This window comes from Caloenas nicobarica, chromosome 2 (genome assembly GCF_036013445.1).
Source record: "Caloenas nicobarica isolate bCalNic1 chromosome 2, bCalNic1.hap1, whole genome shotgun sequence".
In the NCBI taxonomy this organism is placed as follows: domain Eukaryota; kingdom Metazoa; phylum Chordata; class Aves; order Columbiformes; family Columbidae; genus Caloenas; species Caloenas nicobarica.
This window is the reverse complement of record NC_088246.1, coordinates 89,294,009-89,314,019: the sequence shown is the minus strand read 5'-3', so window position 1 is coordinate 89,314,019 and position 20,011 is coordinate 89,294,009. Positions and strand designations below refer to the sequence as shown.

Below are 20,011 nucleotides of genomic sequence, written 5' to 3'. Positions count from 1 at the left end.
ATCTTTGTTTCTAAATAATAATTGAAACAGCAATGATAGAACCAAATAGAACAGAAAATCATATTCTCTGATATAATCTTTCTCAACACTTTTTCTTAAATTTCTTATGCACCTAAGTGGCTATACATGAACAAACGCTTAACCTGTGCTCAGAGCAGGATATAAGGAAAAATGTCTGCAAAAACATAAGAATTGTTCCTGTTGGCATCCAATAAATTTTTTTTATTGTGGTGGTGGTAATATGACTCAGTGTAAAAGATTACTATCAGAATGTTCCTTATGTTTGATTTCCTGCTCTTCCCATTGTTTCTAGTGATGCTCCAGTAAGTGAACTTTCCCTAGAGCTCCTTTTGCTTCAGGTGGTGCTTCCAGCTTTGCTAGAACAAGGTCATACAAGACAGTGGTTGAAAGGTCTTGTGCGAGCATGGACTGTTACTGCTGGATACTTGCTGTAAGTACAGAAAGCCAAAATCAACTACAAGCATTGTGTCCAGCTTAGCCTTTTAACATGAAAGCAACATGTTTTCAAGAGAGTTATCCCAACAAGTAGCTTTAATAGCTACTTTACAGACAAATATGTGGTGAAAAACTTGTATAATGACTTCCTAAGGAAGTACTTTTTTCTAAGCAGTAGTTGTACCTGCATCTGGACTAGTCTTTGACAAGTAGTTTTTTGGTATGCTATTACAGCATTTTCTTAGTAAAAAAAAAAAAACACTATAGAAGTATGACTAACAGCTTGTTAACTTCCTATTACATGGAAAAATTAAACTGGTGTCAGGAGGGTATTTCCATGAGTCATCTAAGTAAAATTCATGTGCACACCCTGTATTTCTTATTATAAGAAGGAGAAAAAAAAAAAAAAAAAAAAGGAAAAAACTATCTAGAACATTAAGCTGAAGAAGTGAATACCTTTAAATCGGGGTTTTGAAGTTAAAAGTTCAGTCCATAAAGAAGGATAAAACTCTGTCAGCTAAAGTAAATGATTACCCAAAGTGAGGTTCTTTATTTTAGACTGCCAGGCAGATTTCTAGCACTTGAAATTGTTTTTCAGTTCATATGTTGCTTGCCCAATTAGTCAAGGAAAAATAACATTGATTTTGTTTCTATAAAGTTTTAAATTTAACTTCGTATACTTACTGGCATTCTCCCACCATGTCTTGCTCATTGTGGGTCGTGCCAACACAGTACTGTTAGGATGAAGATTTCTTCTTTGTTGTGTCCGAGACTCTGAGAAAATGAATGAAAGACTTTTTTTCTCCCACTGCAATCCAAAATATTTATTTTAGCTTATCATAAGGAAACTCTTCTCACCTTGTTCTCTTGGTTTACACTTTGGAAAGTTATTTTTTTAAATTAATTTGTCTGTGTTTTGATAGTGTTTAAATATGATGCAAGGAGAGAATTTTGGACATGAATATATAAATGGCTTTGCTTTCTCCACTGTTGCAGCTGTTAAGAGCAATTGTGAAATACCTCTTCATCAATTTTAGTTGAACAAGAGTGAAAAATTTTTCACTGCTTTTTTTTAAAAAGAAAAGTGCTGTGAATATGTTTTCATTGTCTGCCAGTAGAATGCATCTTACTGCTAATGAAAATTTTGCTAAAGCTGAGGAAAATTAACTTCTAAATGTTCATGTTGTGTTTTGGGTTTTTTTAATAAGACTGAAATAAATATCTAATGATGTATGCAGGAAATATCAACAGAATACTTTTCAAAATAGATAGGCTCTCCCTAGGATTGATTTTCTTAGAAAATTGTGAACAGGTTTTGAGCAATTTGGTATCTTCTTGAAAGACTCTGTCTGACTGTACTTTTCAAAACATGTCTATAGCAATAAAGTACTGTCCTTGTACAGTTTAGGTTTGAAGGCAATTTCCAATAGAGCTTAGCAGCAGTAAAATAAAAGCTGTCAGTTGAGCTGCCTGCTTACACAGACTGAAATATCGATGCAATTTTCATTTTATGTGCACAACAACTGTAATATCACAAGTTGGTTTTAAAGCAGACAAACAGATAAGTGATCTTTATTTGTGGCTGTATTCCCACTGTTCGAATCTGCATCCAAACTAGCATTTTTCTTCTAAATTCTGTGTTTAGAATGACATTGAGTACATTACCAGAAGGTGTTTTATTTTATTTTATTTTGCCAGTATCCCTGTATAAGTTTTGTGCAACTTGTACTCATTCTGAGTAGGCCTATCTTTTTGTAAGACTCTCATTAATCTCAAACAGAACAAAACTGGTATTTTGATTGTTACAGAGATCTCCATTCTTACCTACTTGGTGACCAGGAAGAGAACGAAAACAACGCAAACCAGCAGCCTAACAACCAGCATGCTCGTAATAATAATGCCATTCCAGTTGTGGGAGAAGGTCTTCATGCAGCCCATCAAGCCATACTTCAACAAGGAGGACCTGTGGGTTTCCAGCCTTATCGTAGGCCTTTAAAATTCCCACTCAGGGTAGGTATATCTAACACATTAAAAGAAAAGGGAAAGGCATTTGAAAAGTGGGTATAATCTTTTTTGTAAGAAAGATTTGGCCTGCATGTTATCAGAAGTGAAGTGGTAGGTCATGTTGGTTTTGTGTTTTGTACAGTTTGCATCTTTCTAAAAAGTAGACTTACAGTTATTCTTACATATAGCTTTTTTCAGCCTGTAACTTAAGAACTTCAATTACAATTTTATTTAGAGATCCTATGCATAGACCTCCAGTTACCACTTATGGATCACATGCATGCTGTGCATTATCTGTTAGTCCAAATCTTGTTTTCTTAATGATTATAATGGAGAGAAATATAATAACCCCTCAGCAAACAGATAGTTCAGGAGTGTCTCTAACAAGGTATGGCTTTCAAGAGGGCATACTTTGGTCTTGTAGCTGAAGTGTATTTTGAACATCTTTGTTTTATTAAAAAATTAAATGGAGAACCTCTGTTGCATCTATATTAAACATAGAAAGGTGTTACAATACTACAAAGTTATAAATCTCTACAATTAGAAAGGAAATGTTGTTGGCAAATACTTGACTTCCTAGAATAATATACAGGTCAAACTAGATAGATTGTTTTGTTGCTACCAGAACTCTAAGTTAATCAAATGTAAACTTAAGCACAGTTCATTTACCACAGTTTCAGGTATAGCTCAAGAATGGAAATAATAGCTAAAGTTACAACAGTGTACTAATGCTTCTGAAGTTTCCTTAAAATGCCGCATCTACCAGAATTCCCATAACAAAGTACAAAATAAAGTTGTTTTTTTTTTTCCCTATAAATCTCAATGTAGTAGAACTGAAAGCAAATTTGAAAGTATTTTAGGATTTCACAAGTGTTAAGCTTCTGGGTGTTTGAAGTTAGGGCTTTAAGGGGGTGGAGTGAATTCCCACCACTACTGTTTTTACCCTCTAGAATGGCTCTCCAGAAGAATGCATGAGCTACAACACTTGTAGAGGAAACAGTAGGAGCAAGTAGCTCAGGGATGAAAAGGCTAAGGAAGCAGAATGAACTTGCCTCTCTCACAGCAGCTGCTGCTACCTCAGTTTGGTCATAACAGGATGTCAGAGCATGCTCTGACTGAGACCAATTTCATCTAGTATAAATACACACTTAGTACTGAAAGGAGTGGTGCCGGTCTTCTTCCCATGGCAATTGCTCCTTTCTTCTCTTCTTAGCATGAATGCCTGTGCTAGAACATGCACATGATGGGCTGGAATAGGAAACTGATCCAGCTGTAAACTGAAGTATTACACAGAAGGCATTAGTTAGACATGTTTGAAAGTTCAGATAAGACTTTATAGTGTTATATTTAAAGAAAATTTGATACTTATGACCTTTTTGCTTAGACTAAGTTCATATGAAGTTGCTGGGTTGACAGACAGGTTAATTGAAATTAGTACCCTGTTTGGCTGCTAAGGTGGTAATTAAAGTGGATTCTCACTTACTGTGACCTGGCAATATATAACAACTGTAATGTGGACATGCTGCTTTCAAGGAAGGGGTGTGTTAACCTAGGGACTCATTAAATCCTTTCTAGAACTACCTTTGCATGGGTTGTTTTATTTTTGTGGATGCCTCTAGATAAGGACGTGCTGAAATAGTCTCCTCTCAAACCATGGTTAATATGAGCTTTCAGTAATTTGTGGTGCTGACTTTGAACTGGTGGTAATGAACCAGTTTCATATTCAGCTGTTAAGGACTTTTTTTTCTGGTTTGCTTACCTTCATCTAGACATTTTCAGTTGTTCTTTGAAGACTTCTACGGAAAAAAAAGAAAATATGATTTAACTGACTTTCCATTGTTTTCACTGAGAGCTACGATGAGAACGTGCACACTCTCAAACACGTGGTAGCTCACTGATACAATTCTATGTCCCTGGTTCCACTTGTTTGAAATATTTAAATAATGAATCATTCAGGATCACCATAGCTGCTACATAGATAAGTTCATCTTACGAAAAATGTGTCACCTGCACAGACTTCCACTATGGAACAACACTGTATTTTAATTACTGTCTCAATTGGGATTTTAAGTATTTGAGAAGAAAAAAAACAGTGTAAACATCTGATCTTTTCTATGCTTTCATTCATTTTTTCATTTTAACCAAATTGTAAGAACCTAGAAGAAGGTAGTTTATATTCAGTTTTTATTGTGTGTTTTCCATTGGAGCTCACTCATGTCCATGTGGATTGAACAAGCAGTAAGAATTGATCCTTCATGTTATTTCAGTTGCAAATAAGCATATAAAACTATGGGTTTGATTTTTTTAAAAACATTTTAATGAAGTACATACTGTTAATCTCAAACAAAATTAAAATATGAGGGTTTTTTATTAGTCTACATAAAAGCTTATAATGAGTTTTATCAGGCAATCTAGATAATTCTTCCAACTCATTCCTTTTTTAAACAATGGTTCTCTTGTGGGGACCTCCCAAAGCCTCTGCAGAACAAATGCTGATGTGTAGAATTTGTTGAATTTTTCCACTACTGCCTTGTCTTACTGTAGCCTTACTTTCGTAGTCCATAGTTGTCAGCAGAGCCTGCAAACTCTTTGCCAAACTTCCTCCTGAAGATTTTTAGATTTTATTACTGTATCGTCGATCCTTAAAAAAAAAAAAAAAAGCAACTATCCATAAAAATAAATTTAGAATTGCTTTTCATAGATTTCATATTTTATTTCTGAAATCCCTTTTGACTTGTCCTGCTGTAGTTTTGAATTTCACTTACCAGATTTTATCCATATTCTGAGTTTTTTTCCTCTGTGGATTTATTTCTTCTGGAAATATCTTCTGGAATCCATTTTTATTTTACTGTTTACTGTGACAACTTTGGAGAGAGTTTTTTTTAAGTCTTATGATTAGTAGTGTGAGTTTGTGCTAAACCTTCACTTCAGTATATTCAAATGCATCTCCTGTGAGCATTTTTCCTTTCCACTACTGTTTTTGATATTCTGTTTTAATAAATGTCCTTATTTTAGCTTGCTTACTCTTTTTGAAATATTGTGGTGGATTTTGGAGAGAGAAGGGCTGTCCTTGCAAGACCTTTGACTCTGAATACATCATGATCACTGTCAGTGCTGCTCCTGTGATGTGAGTGACCAGCTGCCTGTGCAGCACTTAGGTCCAAGTCAAGAGTTGCTCTTCCTCTTGGACATTCTGTTGCTCACTGACCCAAGCAGCAGCTGTGTATGGCATTTAACTGATTCATATCAGCTTTTGTCCTTCATGTGTTGTTTATTCCCATACGGACTGACTTTTCCTCAGACAGTATCAATCCCAAGCAAGTCATACCATGTGTTCCTCACTGTTGAAGTTTTTTTGCCTGCAATCCAGTCGTCAGCTACTCTGGTTTTCTTCTTTCTCTCATTTGGGATCGCTAACCCTAAAGACAGTATTCTGTGTGAAAAAGGGTATGTGGCTGTCACCTGGCAAGTAATTGGGTATTGTGGAATTATCTCTCTTCACCCAGGCTAACGTCTACAAAATCACAAGATTTTCCTTCCTTTAAGTAGTACTCAAGATCCTAGCCTAGAGGTGAAACTGATCTACATTGTCCTTAAAAGTCTAATCAAGGAAAATGTGTGTTACAGATATAAATTTCTCTCAGTAGCTGGTTATGTCTTTGTTTTCCCATAGTAAGCCTTCTTGTTGTGTGGCTGCGATTAGTGAAGCAGAACTTAATAGCACGTGGTGCTTGAGACATTCAAATATTTAAAGAAGTCGAGTACATGAGAATTCTCTGATAAGATACAAGCCTGACTATGGAGCCACCAGCTTTGCTGTCAGCTACTGGTTACATAAACCTGAGAGCATCTCAAAGAACTTTCTCAGCAAGGTTTTCCTTCTTATAAAACCACTGTCTTGCTTATCTGACATACAGAGCTAGAAACTTCTGAGGGTTAACTGAGACTTGTTGTGCTGGTCAGTGAAGAAATAGAGAGATTATTTTTTTAATGTAATATAACAAAGAACTTCAGTCATTCTGGATTCAAAATGTTAGTTTTTACTGTTGTGACAATTGATGCAAATTCTTAAATACACAACATTGTAGGTGTGTTGCGTGTACTGCGGATAGCTTTCTTATCACTGATTTATTTATACAGCAAAACATCAGTTGGTAATCGAACATTCTAGTTTAGCTGCCTTTCTAGGATGATACATCTTTTTATACATGGGGGATTTTGTTTGTTTTTGCTTAGGTTAAGTAACTTTCTTGTATTTTTCTTTTTTTCCTCTTTCAGATATTTCTTTTGATTGTTTTCATGTGCATAACATTACTGATTGCTAGTCTTATCTGCCTTACCTTGCCAGGTAAGTCTCTTATTGTAAGACTGGGATTAAAAACAACTCGGCATGTTGCCATGTTCAACAATGGCCGTTGTTTTGAAACCATTGTTTAAAGTTAAAAGTAGAAAACATGGGAAAGCTGTCTCATTTTTAATAGTACATCATGAAATTGTAATAGTCTAAAATTTAAATGATAATTACCTATATTTAAATGAGTGCGCCACTTTCTTTGTTCTGTTTTAGAATAATTTTCTTTTAAGGGCAGGGCTGCAAGTGCTGAGACATTCTCTGTAGCATTATTGACAGAAAAGGAGAATTGATACTCTTGCACCTGCTTTACCATTTAGAGAATGAAAATGTATAGGTTGTTACCAGGTCTTCTACAGTATCTTCTTTAATTAAATATTCTGAAGTGTCAACAGGTCACTAGGAGACTTTGAAGTGATACACATGCCACTTCTCAAATATGTATGAATAAGTACTTCAACCAAAACAAAAGCACTTTGTAGTTATTTTTAAATAATTTGGAACAAATTAAGACATGTAAACTCATTTGAATTTTATAACGTAGCTACCAGAGTACCATGTCATTTTTATTTCCCTGTATTAATGATCCTAAAGCCAATAGTGTTGAGGGCAGAGTTTTGAATTTTGTGATGGTTTAATAGCAGCACATAAAATAATTCCACTATAATACTAGTGAATAGGAACACTATTAAAAAAATAAATGTAGCAAATGAGTCTCCCACTCTTGTCAGAGAGATTCAGAAGCCCCATCAGTAAGTCTTAAAATATTACATGAGGTAGTGGAATAACCCAAACATAGCTCATAAGATTTAAGTTCAAGCTTATGCACTAATCCATTATTGCCTTTGCAGTTCTGAAGACTGTTGTTTAGGCTCTGAATATAGTACAATATTCAGTGCTTTCCTTTAGTTCAGATCACATTGCTGGTGTCACAAAATTTTAGGAAAAAAAAAACTTCTACATATGTATTTGTCATCATCTATGTAATTTTACATAGTGCTTCACACATTCATGCTTTATGGATATAGTACCAAAATACTGTTTTATGCTGAATGCCATTTGTGCATTGATATTTAACAATAAGCATTTTTGGTAAGCATTTTTTAATAGGCATCCTTGCTTAATACATCAAAAAGCATTACTCTATTTAACAGTGTTTGTGTTTGCAGTATTTGCTGGACGATGGTTAATGTCGTTTTGGACGGGGACTGCCAAAATCCATGAACTGTACACAGCTGCTTGTGGTCTTTATGTGTGTTGGCTAACTATCCGAGCAGTGACGGTGCTGGTCGCCTGGATGCCACAGGGTCGTAGAGTGATTTTTCAGAAGGTCAAAGAATGGTCTCTCATGGTGAGTCTCGAGGAAAAAAAAAATACTGAATTATCAAAAAAGTAGCTAACAAAACTTGTTTCAATTTGCTTGCAGGTTTTACCCTGTAATGTAGACTACATTTTACTTTTCAGACCATTTTGAAGCTTTTGCAGCCTACATTCCCACTGCATGGGGTAACTGTATTTTTGGAAGCCATTTAGCACAATGTTAAGCAGTCAGTGTAAATTAGTTTGCGTATATATGCTTATATATATATATGCATGTTTTTCTGTTTTCCTTGAAAAGTGAACATGTTACATTATATTATCACAAATGTCATATGACCTCAAATACATTTGTTTTCACAAATACTTGGAAGCTTAACTATTACTCGATTAGCAACTTGACATTACCAAATAAGAAAAACTAGTAAAGATGATAGATGATGATGAGCGTGTCTGTACAAAATAGCCTGATGCATATTTTCAGAAAGATCTTTATGATTTGTCAGATCCTTGTGTTCAAATTAATATTTTTAAAGAAAATATCCTTTTGTATTACCAGGAGTTCAAATTCTCACCATGGCAACAAATTTATATCCCACCGTTTTATCTTGGTTTTGAGGATTTCTATAGTAGATTTCTTGCCTAAGTGTAGTAATTTTAAACATCTATAGCATAAATGGTATTTTGTGATGGACATGCCTGTGTGCTTTTTTTGGACTATCACAGTCAGAAGAGCAGTATAAGTATTTCATGTATTACCACATTTCCTAAATAACCATCATTTTCATTTAGGAAATCGTAAGCTTGTTTAAGAAAATTCAGATCTAAAAGATAATTCTCTACTTGTCCTTTGTTCCTTCTCCGGATCATGTTAATTTAGTCTGACTTTTTTAATGTGATTTTTGGATGATGCATGTAAATTAAGATAATTCTAGGATAAAGGAAGATTCAGGAACGGTATTCTAATGGAGTCATAAGTTGGAAATATTCCGTAATGAGTGAATTTTTAAGGTTTGGTTTTCACTGGAGAAAAATCAGCAGTTTTGAAAAGATTCTTCCCTAATTTTCCAGCATACAAGAATACTTAATGTAATTAAATGCCATTGGACAGTGTTCCCTACCAATAACAGTCAGAGGTGATTTTATGATTTAAAACTGTATGGAAACTAGAAGGCACAGTCATGCTTTCTTCTGGAGGGGGCACAGAATGGGACTGAATCTTGAAAACATACATTGCAAAAGTATATATGTAATAAAAATTATTCCTAGAGGTGTATATGTATGAATTAAAGGTCTATGTAGTTTTTTATTCCCCAGCTTTATCTGTTTGTGTAGTTTAAATTACATTTTGAAGTTAAACAAAAAGAATCCTCTGATAAACATATTTATTAAATGTCTTGGGATTTTTTTAGATAATGAAGACATTAATAGTGGCTATACTGCTAGCTGGTGTGGTTCCACTTTTGCTGGGTCTACTGTTTGAACTGGTCATCGTTGCACCTTTGAGAGTTCCTTTGGATCAAACACCTCTCTTCTATCCTTGGCAGGTCAGTTGTTCCCATTCTTCTGCTGTTGATACATTTCTTTACTTAGAAAGAGTATGGGAGTTCTTGTTTCATGTTCATTTGGTGCTTCAGAGCATTTCCCATAAGTATGTTTCTATGTGACAGAGAAAAGGTAGCCAGTCTGAGTGTGCGCATTATTTAAACCAAAAGGATATGCTTAGGAATTTTAAGTATGAAAAGCTGAACTTTATTGGATGACATCAGAACACCTTTGCATTTCTCTGATCAGATAGACACTTTTTTCCAGAAGCATAATTGTAAAGTTATATACAGAAGTTAGTATAGCAGTATGTGTATGCACAGACATGCATACTCTGTATGACCTTTCTGGAAAGCTTTCTGCCTACAGTTATTTAGCAACAGGTTCAGCTGATCTTTTTTTTCCATACAAGGTTTTAATTCGGTGATGATACACACTATGAATGAAATTTTGACACACTTTAGGATTATTCTGGTTTTAGGTTGAGATGTCAAATCATTAGTAAAAGATTTTGCAGTAGTAGCATTTTGTTTTTCCTCAGTTACATCTTGCACGTTAAAGGAGTGCAAACTTTTTTCCTGCAAGTCGGTGGAAGAAATGAAGGTACAGTGGATTGAGTGACAAATGCTTGCATCAGCTAGGCTGAATTATGAAAGAACTTGTAACTCAAAGAAACCCTGAGGGAATGATAATTAAAAAGATCTAGAATGTGTATTGCTAAATAACAAGAAAGTGTTCAGGGATAGTGATTTTTCTAAGCTGTCCACAAACAAGCTTTCATTTACTTTCATTATCCACATGTTTGAAAGCCATAATACAAAAAAGAATTTGTCTGCTAATTTAAATATTCCATTATTTTTATAATACGAGTATACTGTGGAGGTGTCTGAGTAAATTACTAAGTCAAGACATCATACGATTGCAGTGGTAGAGGATCATGATTTCCAAACAATTTTGGAAAGAATTTGTAACGCTGGAGGTTCTAAATTCTCAATTTTTCTGTGTTAGTTCTTTAGAAGTTTGTAATAAATATACTGAGAGATTTTATTTTCATGTGGCAGAGCTTCCTCGAAATATCAGATCAGAGGGATTTGAAACTTGTTTTAAATTAACAAGGAGTTATTGAAATTGAGAATAATTTCAATTCACAAAAGAGAATAGAGTTACACAAATGTTACATGCCTGAGCAAACACAAAGCAACTTTAACACTGACTTTTATTGTAATAAGTTTTAAAATTTTTGAACATATCTGGGTTAATACATGTTAGCAAAAGCTGTCTCTTTATATAATCGGTTAAAGAAAATATATTTCCTCAGCAGTTTAAGAAAGTTAATTAACCTATGATGTCTTAAGTCTTACCAGTTCTGTAGCTGTTTATTCTGCCCTGTCAACCTATACTTTGCTTTCTGGTTTTGGTGATTTTTATTTAAGAATCTCTTACAAATATCTGTAATCCGGAGAGGATTGACTCGTTATGTGCAATGTTTACTAGAAGCCTATAGTTGTATTGTGTTCTTTTAATTCCATGCCATAATTGCAATAATGTTAAAACATAAATTTTCCTCTAAGTAGTGAAGAGCATTGTCTTGCTTTGTTTAGTTTTTCTCACATCGGATAGGGTTTTCTGAACAATTAAAATTTAAAAGAAGAAAAAAAAGTTTCGTGACGTGTGTGAGCATCTTTTGTATCTTGTTTCTCTTTTTTTAAAGGAATCAAAATAACTTCTTTCTAGGTAAATGTTAGCAATGTTAATTAGTTTGTACCAGAATGTTAGCCTGTTGCTTTAAGTAAGTGTAATGCTTTTATTTTGTATTTGCCTTTGGTTTACTAGTAGTAGCTGATTTTCCTGGTTCCAGAAAGCCGAGTATTTTTCGGGTGTCAGTTAAGCTTGAGAGCATCCTCTTTTTCTTAGGAGTTTGCAGCAGATGTCACCTCCTGTAAACAATGTCTCCTGTAATTGGAAAAGTAATTATTTTTTCACGTATAAGTAATATTAACAAGTTGCTCTAAAAGCTTTTGGTTTTCAAACTATTTAAATATATGTTAATGCTAACAGTTCATTTTTACAAAATTAGGACTGGGCTCTTGGAGTTCTACATGCCAAAATAATTGCTGCCATAACACTGATGGGTCCCCAGTGGTGGCTGAAAACTGTTATTGAACAGGTACAAAAAAATCGTCCATGTGAATTACCTGTATAATACATTTTGAAAGTCAGAAAACAGAGTTGCTGTTTTAGTAATGGAGTAATTTGAGTAAAACTCAACTAGTTTTATAGAAGCCTTTTAAACTGTATAGCCTAACCAATAAGATACACTTAATAATAAACCAAAAATAAACCTCAGCAATCTGAAATCAAGAAAATGCTGCATATACCTATATGCAATTTTATCAGGTTTGTGTTAAAGTGAAAAACATAATTATTTCTTCAGATGAGTTCACATGTGTCCAAATACTGGACATTATTTATGTCCACCACTCGAGCAGAGAATTTCTGCCTTATCCTGAGCTGCAGAGATTCCTTCATTCATAGATGAGTGCATATGAAAGACAGCATTTCCATTCCCCTTTGATTGTTAAGCAAGACAGAACAGTTTCTGTGCGTAGTTCTGAGTCACATAGCCTGTTGGTTTCTTTGACAGCAGTATTTTTTTCTTGATTATAACCTTTAAGTTCTACACTTATCATCTCAATGAAGTATCTCAGTTGTTTGTCGGAAAGTAACTCTTCAGCCCTGCACTGTATTTAATGGCTATGGTGCATTTCCTGACCTCTGTACAAAAGGTGCCTCTCTTGATTAGGTCTAGCACATAGTCCCAGTTATTAAACCATTTACTGATCACTTTAGGTGTCACACTGGAGAAATGCAGCCTTAGTTCTGTGAGTACCTTTTGATGTGTACCACAGCTCTTGCTTCCATTTCGCATGCTATCCTTGGGCCTGTTTGTTATACACATGGTCTCCTGAGCCATCCTTAGAAATAGTTAGATCCAGGCTATGGGACAGAGGCCATCGTCTAGCTGGATGTGGCAGGCATTTGAAATTGGTCTTTTCCCATGATCAGTCATGTTGAGACCTTAGCTCCTCAAGAATTGTGGAGGCTCTGTGTTCAGGCACAGACTCCACATGCAGAGGCTCTGGTCTGCCCAGCTAAGTACAAAATAAGATCCTGTTTTGTGCCTGTGTTACCAAATTTAATAGATTTGCTCTATTAGCATACACAGGATCCTCCTTCAGCAAGTTAATGGCACAAAGCGATCCCAGGTCACCCACAAAACCACCATCCACTGCTCTATTTAATGATCTTTCAGCTGGTCTCTTGCACTCCTGCAACCAAATCACAACACTATTCCAAATTAAGTTGCTCTCCTGGGCACTACTTAAATCATTTCCTGGAAAACCTCATGATGTAGATGGGCAGAGAGTCTTTCCTTCTTTGACTGTGGCCATAGTAGTTTTCTTCAAGTCAGAAACACTTGTTTCTTCTCATAAGGAGAATTATGCAAAACCTTGTAATTATTACTGTAAGCACAAAGCATGGCTTTCTTTATTGATGCATTCTACTTCTAATTTGTTCTTCTTAGGTATATGCAAATGGGATTCGTAACATTGATTTACACTTCATAATCCAAAAACTGGCAGCACCTGTAATCTCTGTTCTGTTACTTTCCCTGTGTGTACCGTACATCATCGCTTCTGGTGTTGTACCTTTATTAGGTATGTATACATTCAGAATACCTGTTTAGCATCTGATGGTTTAGAGCAATGTAAATATATCTGTGGAAATAAAACTTCAAGCTCCAAGTTATTAAAAACACGTTAAAGCCCCCACACACGATTCTGCCAGCAAATGAAAATGTTTAAGCATTGCTGTGCCATCTTAAAAGTTTGGGGTGTTTTGAGAAATGCAATACATTACTCTGACTGGCTTTTTAATAAATTAAGTGCAGAATACATCAAAAGTATGGGACTGCGTAATATCTAACAGCAGAAATGTAAGGATCTGGCTGTTTTGGGAAAGGGATGATTACTTCATTCCTTTGGACAATCAACCTTTAATTTTAGTTTGTCTTTAAGAGCTATACTAAGCTTAGGACATATTTTCTGACTTGTCAAATTCTAGTGGAAGCTTAGAACAGGTGAAAATATTGGTTTTGTTTTGAGGCTTTCATTGAGTATTAAAGTAAAATGTAGATTGTAAATATAGATAATTTTTATCAGACTTTCCTATCTCCTCATAATGTTAACAATATCTTTAAGAAGTCCCACTTTATTCTTCAACCTCTCACTTGAATGCAGACCTTTATAGTGTCAACTTTCTTTTTATATGAGGTATATAGAAGTCAATAAGCAAGAAGAGCTGATATGCCTTTTTTTTTTTTTTTTTTTACTATGGATTTTCACTGTAGTAATGGAAGCTTTAATGCTTCAGATGAAAAAGAACAGCAGCTGCCATGTTGGATCTCTGATATAAATTGATGTATTTATGGATGTATTATTTATTTCACAGCCCTTTTACTGAAGTTACAGTATAATGAAAATTGTGGAAGTAAGTACGAAGTAGAAATGCACGTGTTCCTTCAGCATGTTAATTATGTGAGGGTTGTGTCTTGTTTTGCAGGAGTTACCGCTGAAATGCAAAACCTGGTTCAGCGACGGATTTATCCTTTTCTGCTTATGGTGATGGTTTTGATGGGAATTCTCTCCTTCCAAGTCCGCCAATTCAAGCGCCTTTATGAACATATTAAAAATGACAAGTGAGTATATAGTGTGGGGTTTTTAATTTTTCCATTTTAAATTGCAATAACAACTTCAGATTGAATTTAGCTGTTGTAGATACTTAGGGTTAAAAGGGATTTTAAGAAGCTTTCTGGACAAGTGACCCTTTGAGGCAGGCCTAAACTGTTCTTGACAAATGTTTTATCTGTGGTTCAGGTAGATAAGCACAGGACTAGACTGTTGTTATAAATAGAAGACACTCCCCTATGTCTAACTTGCATGGTTTTTACCACCAATGAAAGCTGACTGCTTGTTTGTCTTCCCCACTGCAGTCTTGAAGGACAAGTGAATGTAATAATTATGACCTATTTGGAAGTAAAATCGTGTCTCAATCTGTTGTTTATAAAACCATTTCTTTAACCTTTTCTGCATAACTATTTTTCTTATTCCTTCTACTTGTTAGTCCAATTAACCTGTTAAAGAATGTTCAGTTGATTTGAGAGTCTGTCCTTACCAAATTTTGTGCTGTTTTCTGATGTTTTCAGTAATTATGACTGTATTATTCAGATGCCTGAAAAAAATATTAATTTTCTTAGTGGGTTTTTTTCAGGTTATCCAGCTTAGTTTCTAAGCTTTTTTCGTGTTATCCATATTACCTTATTTTTTCTGTTACCCTAATTACTTTATGTGTTGGTTATTTAGAAAAATAAGTTTTGGACACCAGCAACTAGTCTTCCTAGGCTGCTTTTGTATTGCAAAGGAATAAATGAGTTTGTGTTCATGTCCTGAGTTACCCTAAAACAGTTTTCCACTGACTACCAAAGGAGTCAAACCTAAAATAAACTTCGTTGAATCTTAAACATTAGGAAGTTACAGATACACTAAGTGTTTGGTGTAAATGTGAAATTAATAGTATCTAGAAATATTGAGACAGTTGTAACTAAAACTCTCAGCAGATCAGTTTATATTTTAGCACGTTTATTTGAGCATGTGATTTAAATTCTGTTCCCCACTGGCCTTCATAACATGTTCTGTAGTATTTGGCCTACTGTAGCATGTATAGCTGGTATAATATTTACAAATGGGTTTTGAGCCAAAAGTTAGTATCTTTCAGGCAGTATGGGTATTGAATTGCAACTTGTATTAATGTTACAAGTTGCTTTCTTGTGTAAATCAGACATGTAAACAGTATACAAAGCTGTGAAAATTACTTTTATATTAAGTGAACTTACTAAATATTATCAGCGTCCTTGTAGACATGAAGTTTGTACAACTTACGTTAATGATGTCATTTCAGGAAGTGAGTATATACAAGTTTTTGTGGCATTCTAAAATGTACAAAACGTATGTGATGGTTGTTTGCTTATGGAAGTGTGAGAAAATGAGTGATGGTAAAAAAGCTTCCAAAGGAAATCGCAGGTTTCAGGGGAAGAATTCATAGGTGTATATGGCTCTTGTACTTGTAGAACCAGCATACAAATAGGAAGCACGGAAAGGCATTTAGATGGCAAAAAGTAGAAGTGTGGAACAATGATATAGAGGAGGTAAGGAATAATGTGAAAGGTAGGAAAACTGCTAAGCTGATGAGATGTTGAAACAGAATTTAAATAAAGGAATCTTGCAGCCCCTAGGCTTGACATGGAGTCGCTTTAGGGCATTTTCTCTCTCTTTAAGAAAGATTGAGCTGCAGTAAAAGTTCTTCCTTTACAATATTTACTTTTTTCAACCAGGGTGTTTTTCATTGGATATATGAGCTGAGCTTCTCTTACCTAATGCATGTTCTGCATTGTAGCAGATTCTTTTTTGAATGTCAAACCTCATTAGCACTCTTGTTTGGTTTTATACCTGAATTGTTGTTCCAGATGTTCAAGTGGTAGTGGCTCCAACAGACACTGCAAAGATGCTCTTTCAAGTATCATCCAGCAACGGGGCTGGGTATATAAATAATACAAACACGCTCTTTATATTTCATATCTTCATTCTGCTTATATATGTGTGAATTGTATGACTACTGAGGTTAGGGCTGTAAACACAAAGCTGTAATACCTGTATTCCATTGTGAAATACCTGGATGTTGAGAAAGAAGATGAGTATGGTTGAAGAACATAAAGTGGGGAGGGGTCACTTCTGCAGCAAAGGCGATAGAGTGGATTTGTGTTACAGAATGGAAGTAACTTTTGTTAATTTCTCACTGTTTTTACTATAATCCCAGGTACCTTGTTGGGCAACGACTTGTGAATTACGAACGGAAGTCTGGTAAACAAGGCACATCAACAACTCCACCTCAGTCTTCACAAGACTAGATGGTCATATTAAACATGTTGACCTTCCCTTTGCCTTTACATGTCCTTTTTTCATAGACTCTTCTTCAGTCTTTGGATATCTCTCAATAATACTCTCAGCAGTGTTTGGGCTTCTGTTAGTAGCATCCAGATAGCAGTTAAGGCTCTGCTCCTTATCTGCATTTTCTGATGTTATCAATGCTGTCTGAGGTCTGTATATGTGTAAATAGAAGTATCCTGACACCCTAAAACCTCGGATTAAAAAGAATGTGCATTGTACATCTTTAAAAAAGTATATTAATTTATTAAATCTAGTTGTCACTTTATTTTGGACTGCTGTTCTGTTGACAATGTGCCACAAAGCAATAGTGCAGAGGCAAGATGTTTTTATAAAATTTGGAGCTTACTTTATGGTGTTCATAACAGTTCTTATTGTAGTAATATAGTATGATTTTTTCATGAGTGGAAAGGCCACACAGCAAATATCAAAAGTAAATAACTGTCCTTACAGTCAGCAATGAAGTGACAGTGGTGAGAACATAATGAACTATGTATCTTGCTGTCAAGTCTTTTTTATTATTTTGTATAACACCAAAGCTGTTGTACATTTTCTATTGCCTGATTGTTTTTCATGTGTCTGAGTTTGTAATATTGTACAGTTGCTGTTAAATCAAGAATATATTTCCTCTCTAAGAATTCAGATGTACTTGTTGAGGCTCAGCTGGGTTTTTCTGTTTAGTTGTGGGGCAGGGGGGGCATTGGCTTTGGGAATCAGGATTTCCTGAATTGAAATGGTAAGTAAAAAATTTATTAAGGCTAGGTGATGAAAGCATTTAAAGGTACCAAGGAAAATTAGGTGGGTTTACAACTTAAATTGTAGCCAATTTCTTAACAATAATAGAATTTTTCAGGACCTCAAGAGGAGGGAGGAACCTTAGCTGATGCGTTTGCACAGAAACATAGAGCATAATGTAAGCAACATTCTGACATAGTCCTTAATTAAGAGCTTGAAATAATTTTTCTGTAAGTAACCAAAGTTGCAAATTGTAGTATGGATTTTATATTGCACAATTACTTAAAAAAAAAAAAAGACCACCACCAAAATATCTCTTTTCTTTCAGAATTGGTCACTGTGAATTTTTATGGGAATAATATTGAGAAAGTGATTCATCATGTATCATTTATTGCCTGTGGGGCAGGGAAATACATATGCTATTAAACATGCAAGGAGAAGTTAGCAGATTTCTTTGCAAGGACATGGTCAAACAAGAGCCACCAAATCAAGTCTGTGTTATTTCTATATGTAGATAAAGTTATTTTGCAGTAATGTTTGGGTTGATTGGTTTTTTTATGTAGATATTTTAAAGAAAATACATAAGTGTCACAAAGCTTTAAGTAGCATCAAACCACATGCTTAGATTGCAGTATTTTCCTAGATCAAATGGGCGAAATGTGAGTATCTGTTGCAATAATCAGAAAATTGGTGGAGCTTTTAACTTGCTACTCGGTACACTGTCCTTTAGTATTCTGTACTTAGCCATATGTGTATATAATTAATATTTGAGAATCTGGCAGGTACTTCAAGAGTGTCATCTCCTTTTATTGATGTTGCATCTCTGATCTGGCATGTTTTGAGCTAATGTAGTCCAGCCGTGATGGTGGTAGTGCATTTTTTGTGTCTGGACTCAGGTTCTAAAGCAGTGAGCACAAGCCAAATGCATCTCAATAGAGTGGCAGGAGGATTGGGCTGTCACTATCAGAAGGTCAGAAACTATTATTTTACAGAATTACTGTTGTCCCGATGGTTTTTGAACCGCAAATATTACCCTTTGGAGTGATTTATTAGGAAATTCCAGTGAAATGAAATAATAGAAAAATAACCATAATACTTCTCTCTCATTCACTGTTGCTGACTAAATGCTAAATTGAGTATTCGCCCCATATATTTTTGATGTGTATAAATATTGCATTTGACTATTTACAGTGATGTACATTGTGGGACAGATATATTTTCACAAGATTAAATTTGCTGGTAACATACATTCTTACTTATGCCAAAATTCTGTCTTTGACATATCTTTCATAAACAGTTCCAAAATGGTCTTGCCGCTCAAATATTGCAAGCACTACTGTGCATCGTGCAGAATTTGCAGTAGTGTGGTTCTTGTAACTTGGCGTTTTTATCCAGACAAACTGGTCTTAACATTAAAATTTATTAAGAAAAAGCCTTTGTGCTGTTTCTTATTATAGTTATTTTACAAGTTATGACAGAGAAAACTGAATTGGGCCAGTCACATAATGTGAACTGTAACTATTCTAATGTAGCTTCCATTATCTGTATTTGTTCTTTCCGGTGGAGAACTAGTTTCAAAGCAAACAGTTGTGTTTGCTTTTGCACCGCTCTACAGATCCCAGATGAAGTTTGTTTCTGGAACAGTTCATCGTGAACTTTCAAAAAAATCTCATCTCCTTATTTTTACACATATTTTCAGAAAGAAGGTGGAGGTTGTATATTTTTCAGGTGGGAAATACTCTGTGTGTAGGTGTGCTTTCACCACAATTTGTGTTGACTTTGGGTCTTGAATAGAGAGGTTTAAGATGCTGCTGGCTTAATTGTATCCCCTTTGTGGTATTGAAAATCCAATGCCATTAGTTCTACAGGCCTTCATCCAAGAACTGTCAGATGGCTTTGGCTATCTTTTGCATACTGAAAGAAGTTAATTGCAGCATGGCTTTGACTATTTTTCCACAGATTATCTTATATTGATTAAAAATAGTTAAAACTCTGCATGCTTTCTCTGACTCCCCCCTTCTCCACCGGGTAAAGCCTGAGTTACTTGTTTTCATTTTTGAGGGCCATCTGGAACCTGTAACTATTTTCTGTCAATAATTTCCTCAATAAGATGCCAGCTCCAACACCAATTACAGTACTCACATCACCTTTCAGCTGAGTGCATTAATTCTTTCCTTGCATTCCCCTAAGTTTGAGCAAATGTCTTCAGAAAAATCTGCACAGCAGCCCCACTATGCTTTAGAGAACTCTGTATAAAGCCCTTTAAATTACAAAGCATAAATTACAGTGGTTTGGCGATTCACTGCCCGGCATGCTTATCAGTGTCACTTTATTTCTTTGTACTCCACTGTCTGTCTGTTTGTCTATACGTAGATTGAAAATTCTTTATGACAGGGTCAGTGTTCTTGTTCTGCTTGCCTTGTGAGTGGGCACTCTGCAGCCTGGGCAATGAATGATTGAGGTTCTTAGCAGAAACGATGATACAGATAATAAAAGCATTAAACAGGGAACTAAATCTTGGTGGTAAAATGAAGTTCAGGAT

General features: G+C 35.1%; 1 protein-coding gene across 7 annotated transcripts in view; it reads left to right on the top strand.

Moving 5' to 3' along the window:
• The window catches only part of MARCHF6 (membrane associated ring-CH-type finger 6), a 56,465-nt gene extending 37,564 nt beyond the window's left edge, over positions 1-18,901 (top strand). For 4 of the 7 annotated variants that reach the window (XM_065627705.1, XM_065627701.1, XM_065627704.1 and 1 more), the window contains 9 exons: positions 314-451; positions 2,265-2,466; positions 6,739-6,808; positions 7,966-8,162; positions 9,541-9,675; positions 11,751-11,840; positions 13,260-13,392; positions 14,297-14,432; positions 16,607-18,901. In XM_065627705.1, coding sequence (XP_065483777.1) covers positions 314-451; positions 2,265-2,466; positions 6,739-6,808; positions 7,966-8,162; positions 9,541-9,675; positions 11,751-11,840; positions 13,260-13,392; positions 14,297-14,432; positions 16,607-16,697 — 1,192 coding nt within the window. In that variant the 3' untranslated portion in view covers positions 16,698-18,901. The remainder of the gene's footprint in view (positions 1-313; positions 452-2,264; positions 2,467-6,738; positions 6,809-7,965; positions 8,163-9,540; positions 9,676-11,750; positions 11,841-13,259; positions 13,393-14,296; positions 14,433-16,606) is intronic. The other 3 variants (XM_065627707.1, XM_065627706.1, XM_065627703.1) reach the window with 1 other exon arrangement.
• The last annotated feature ends 1,110 nt before the right edge of the window (positions 18,902-20,011 follow it).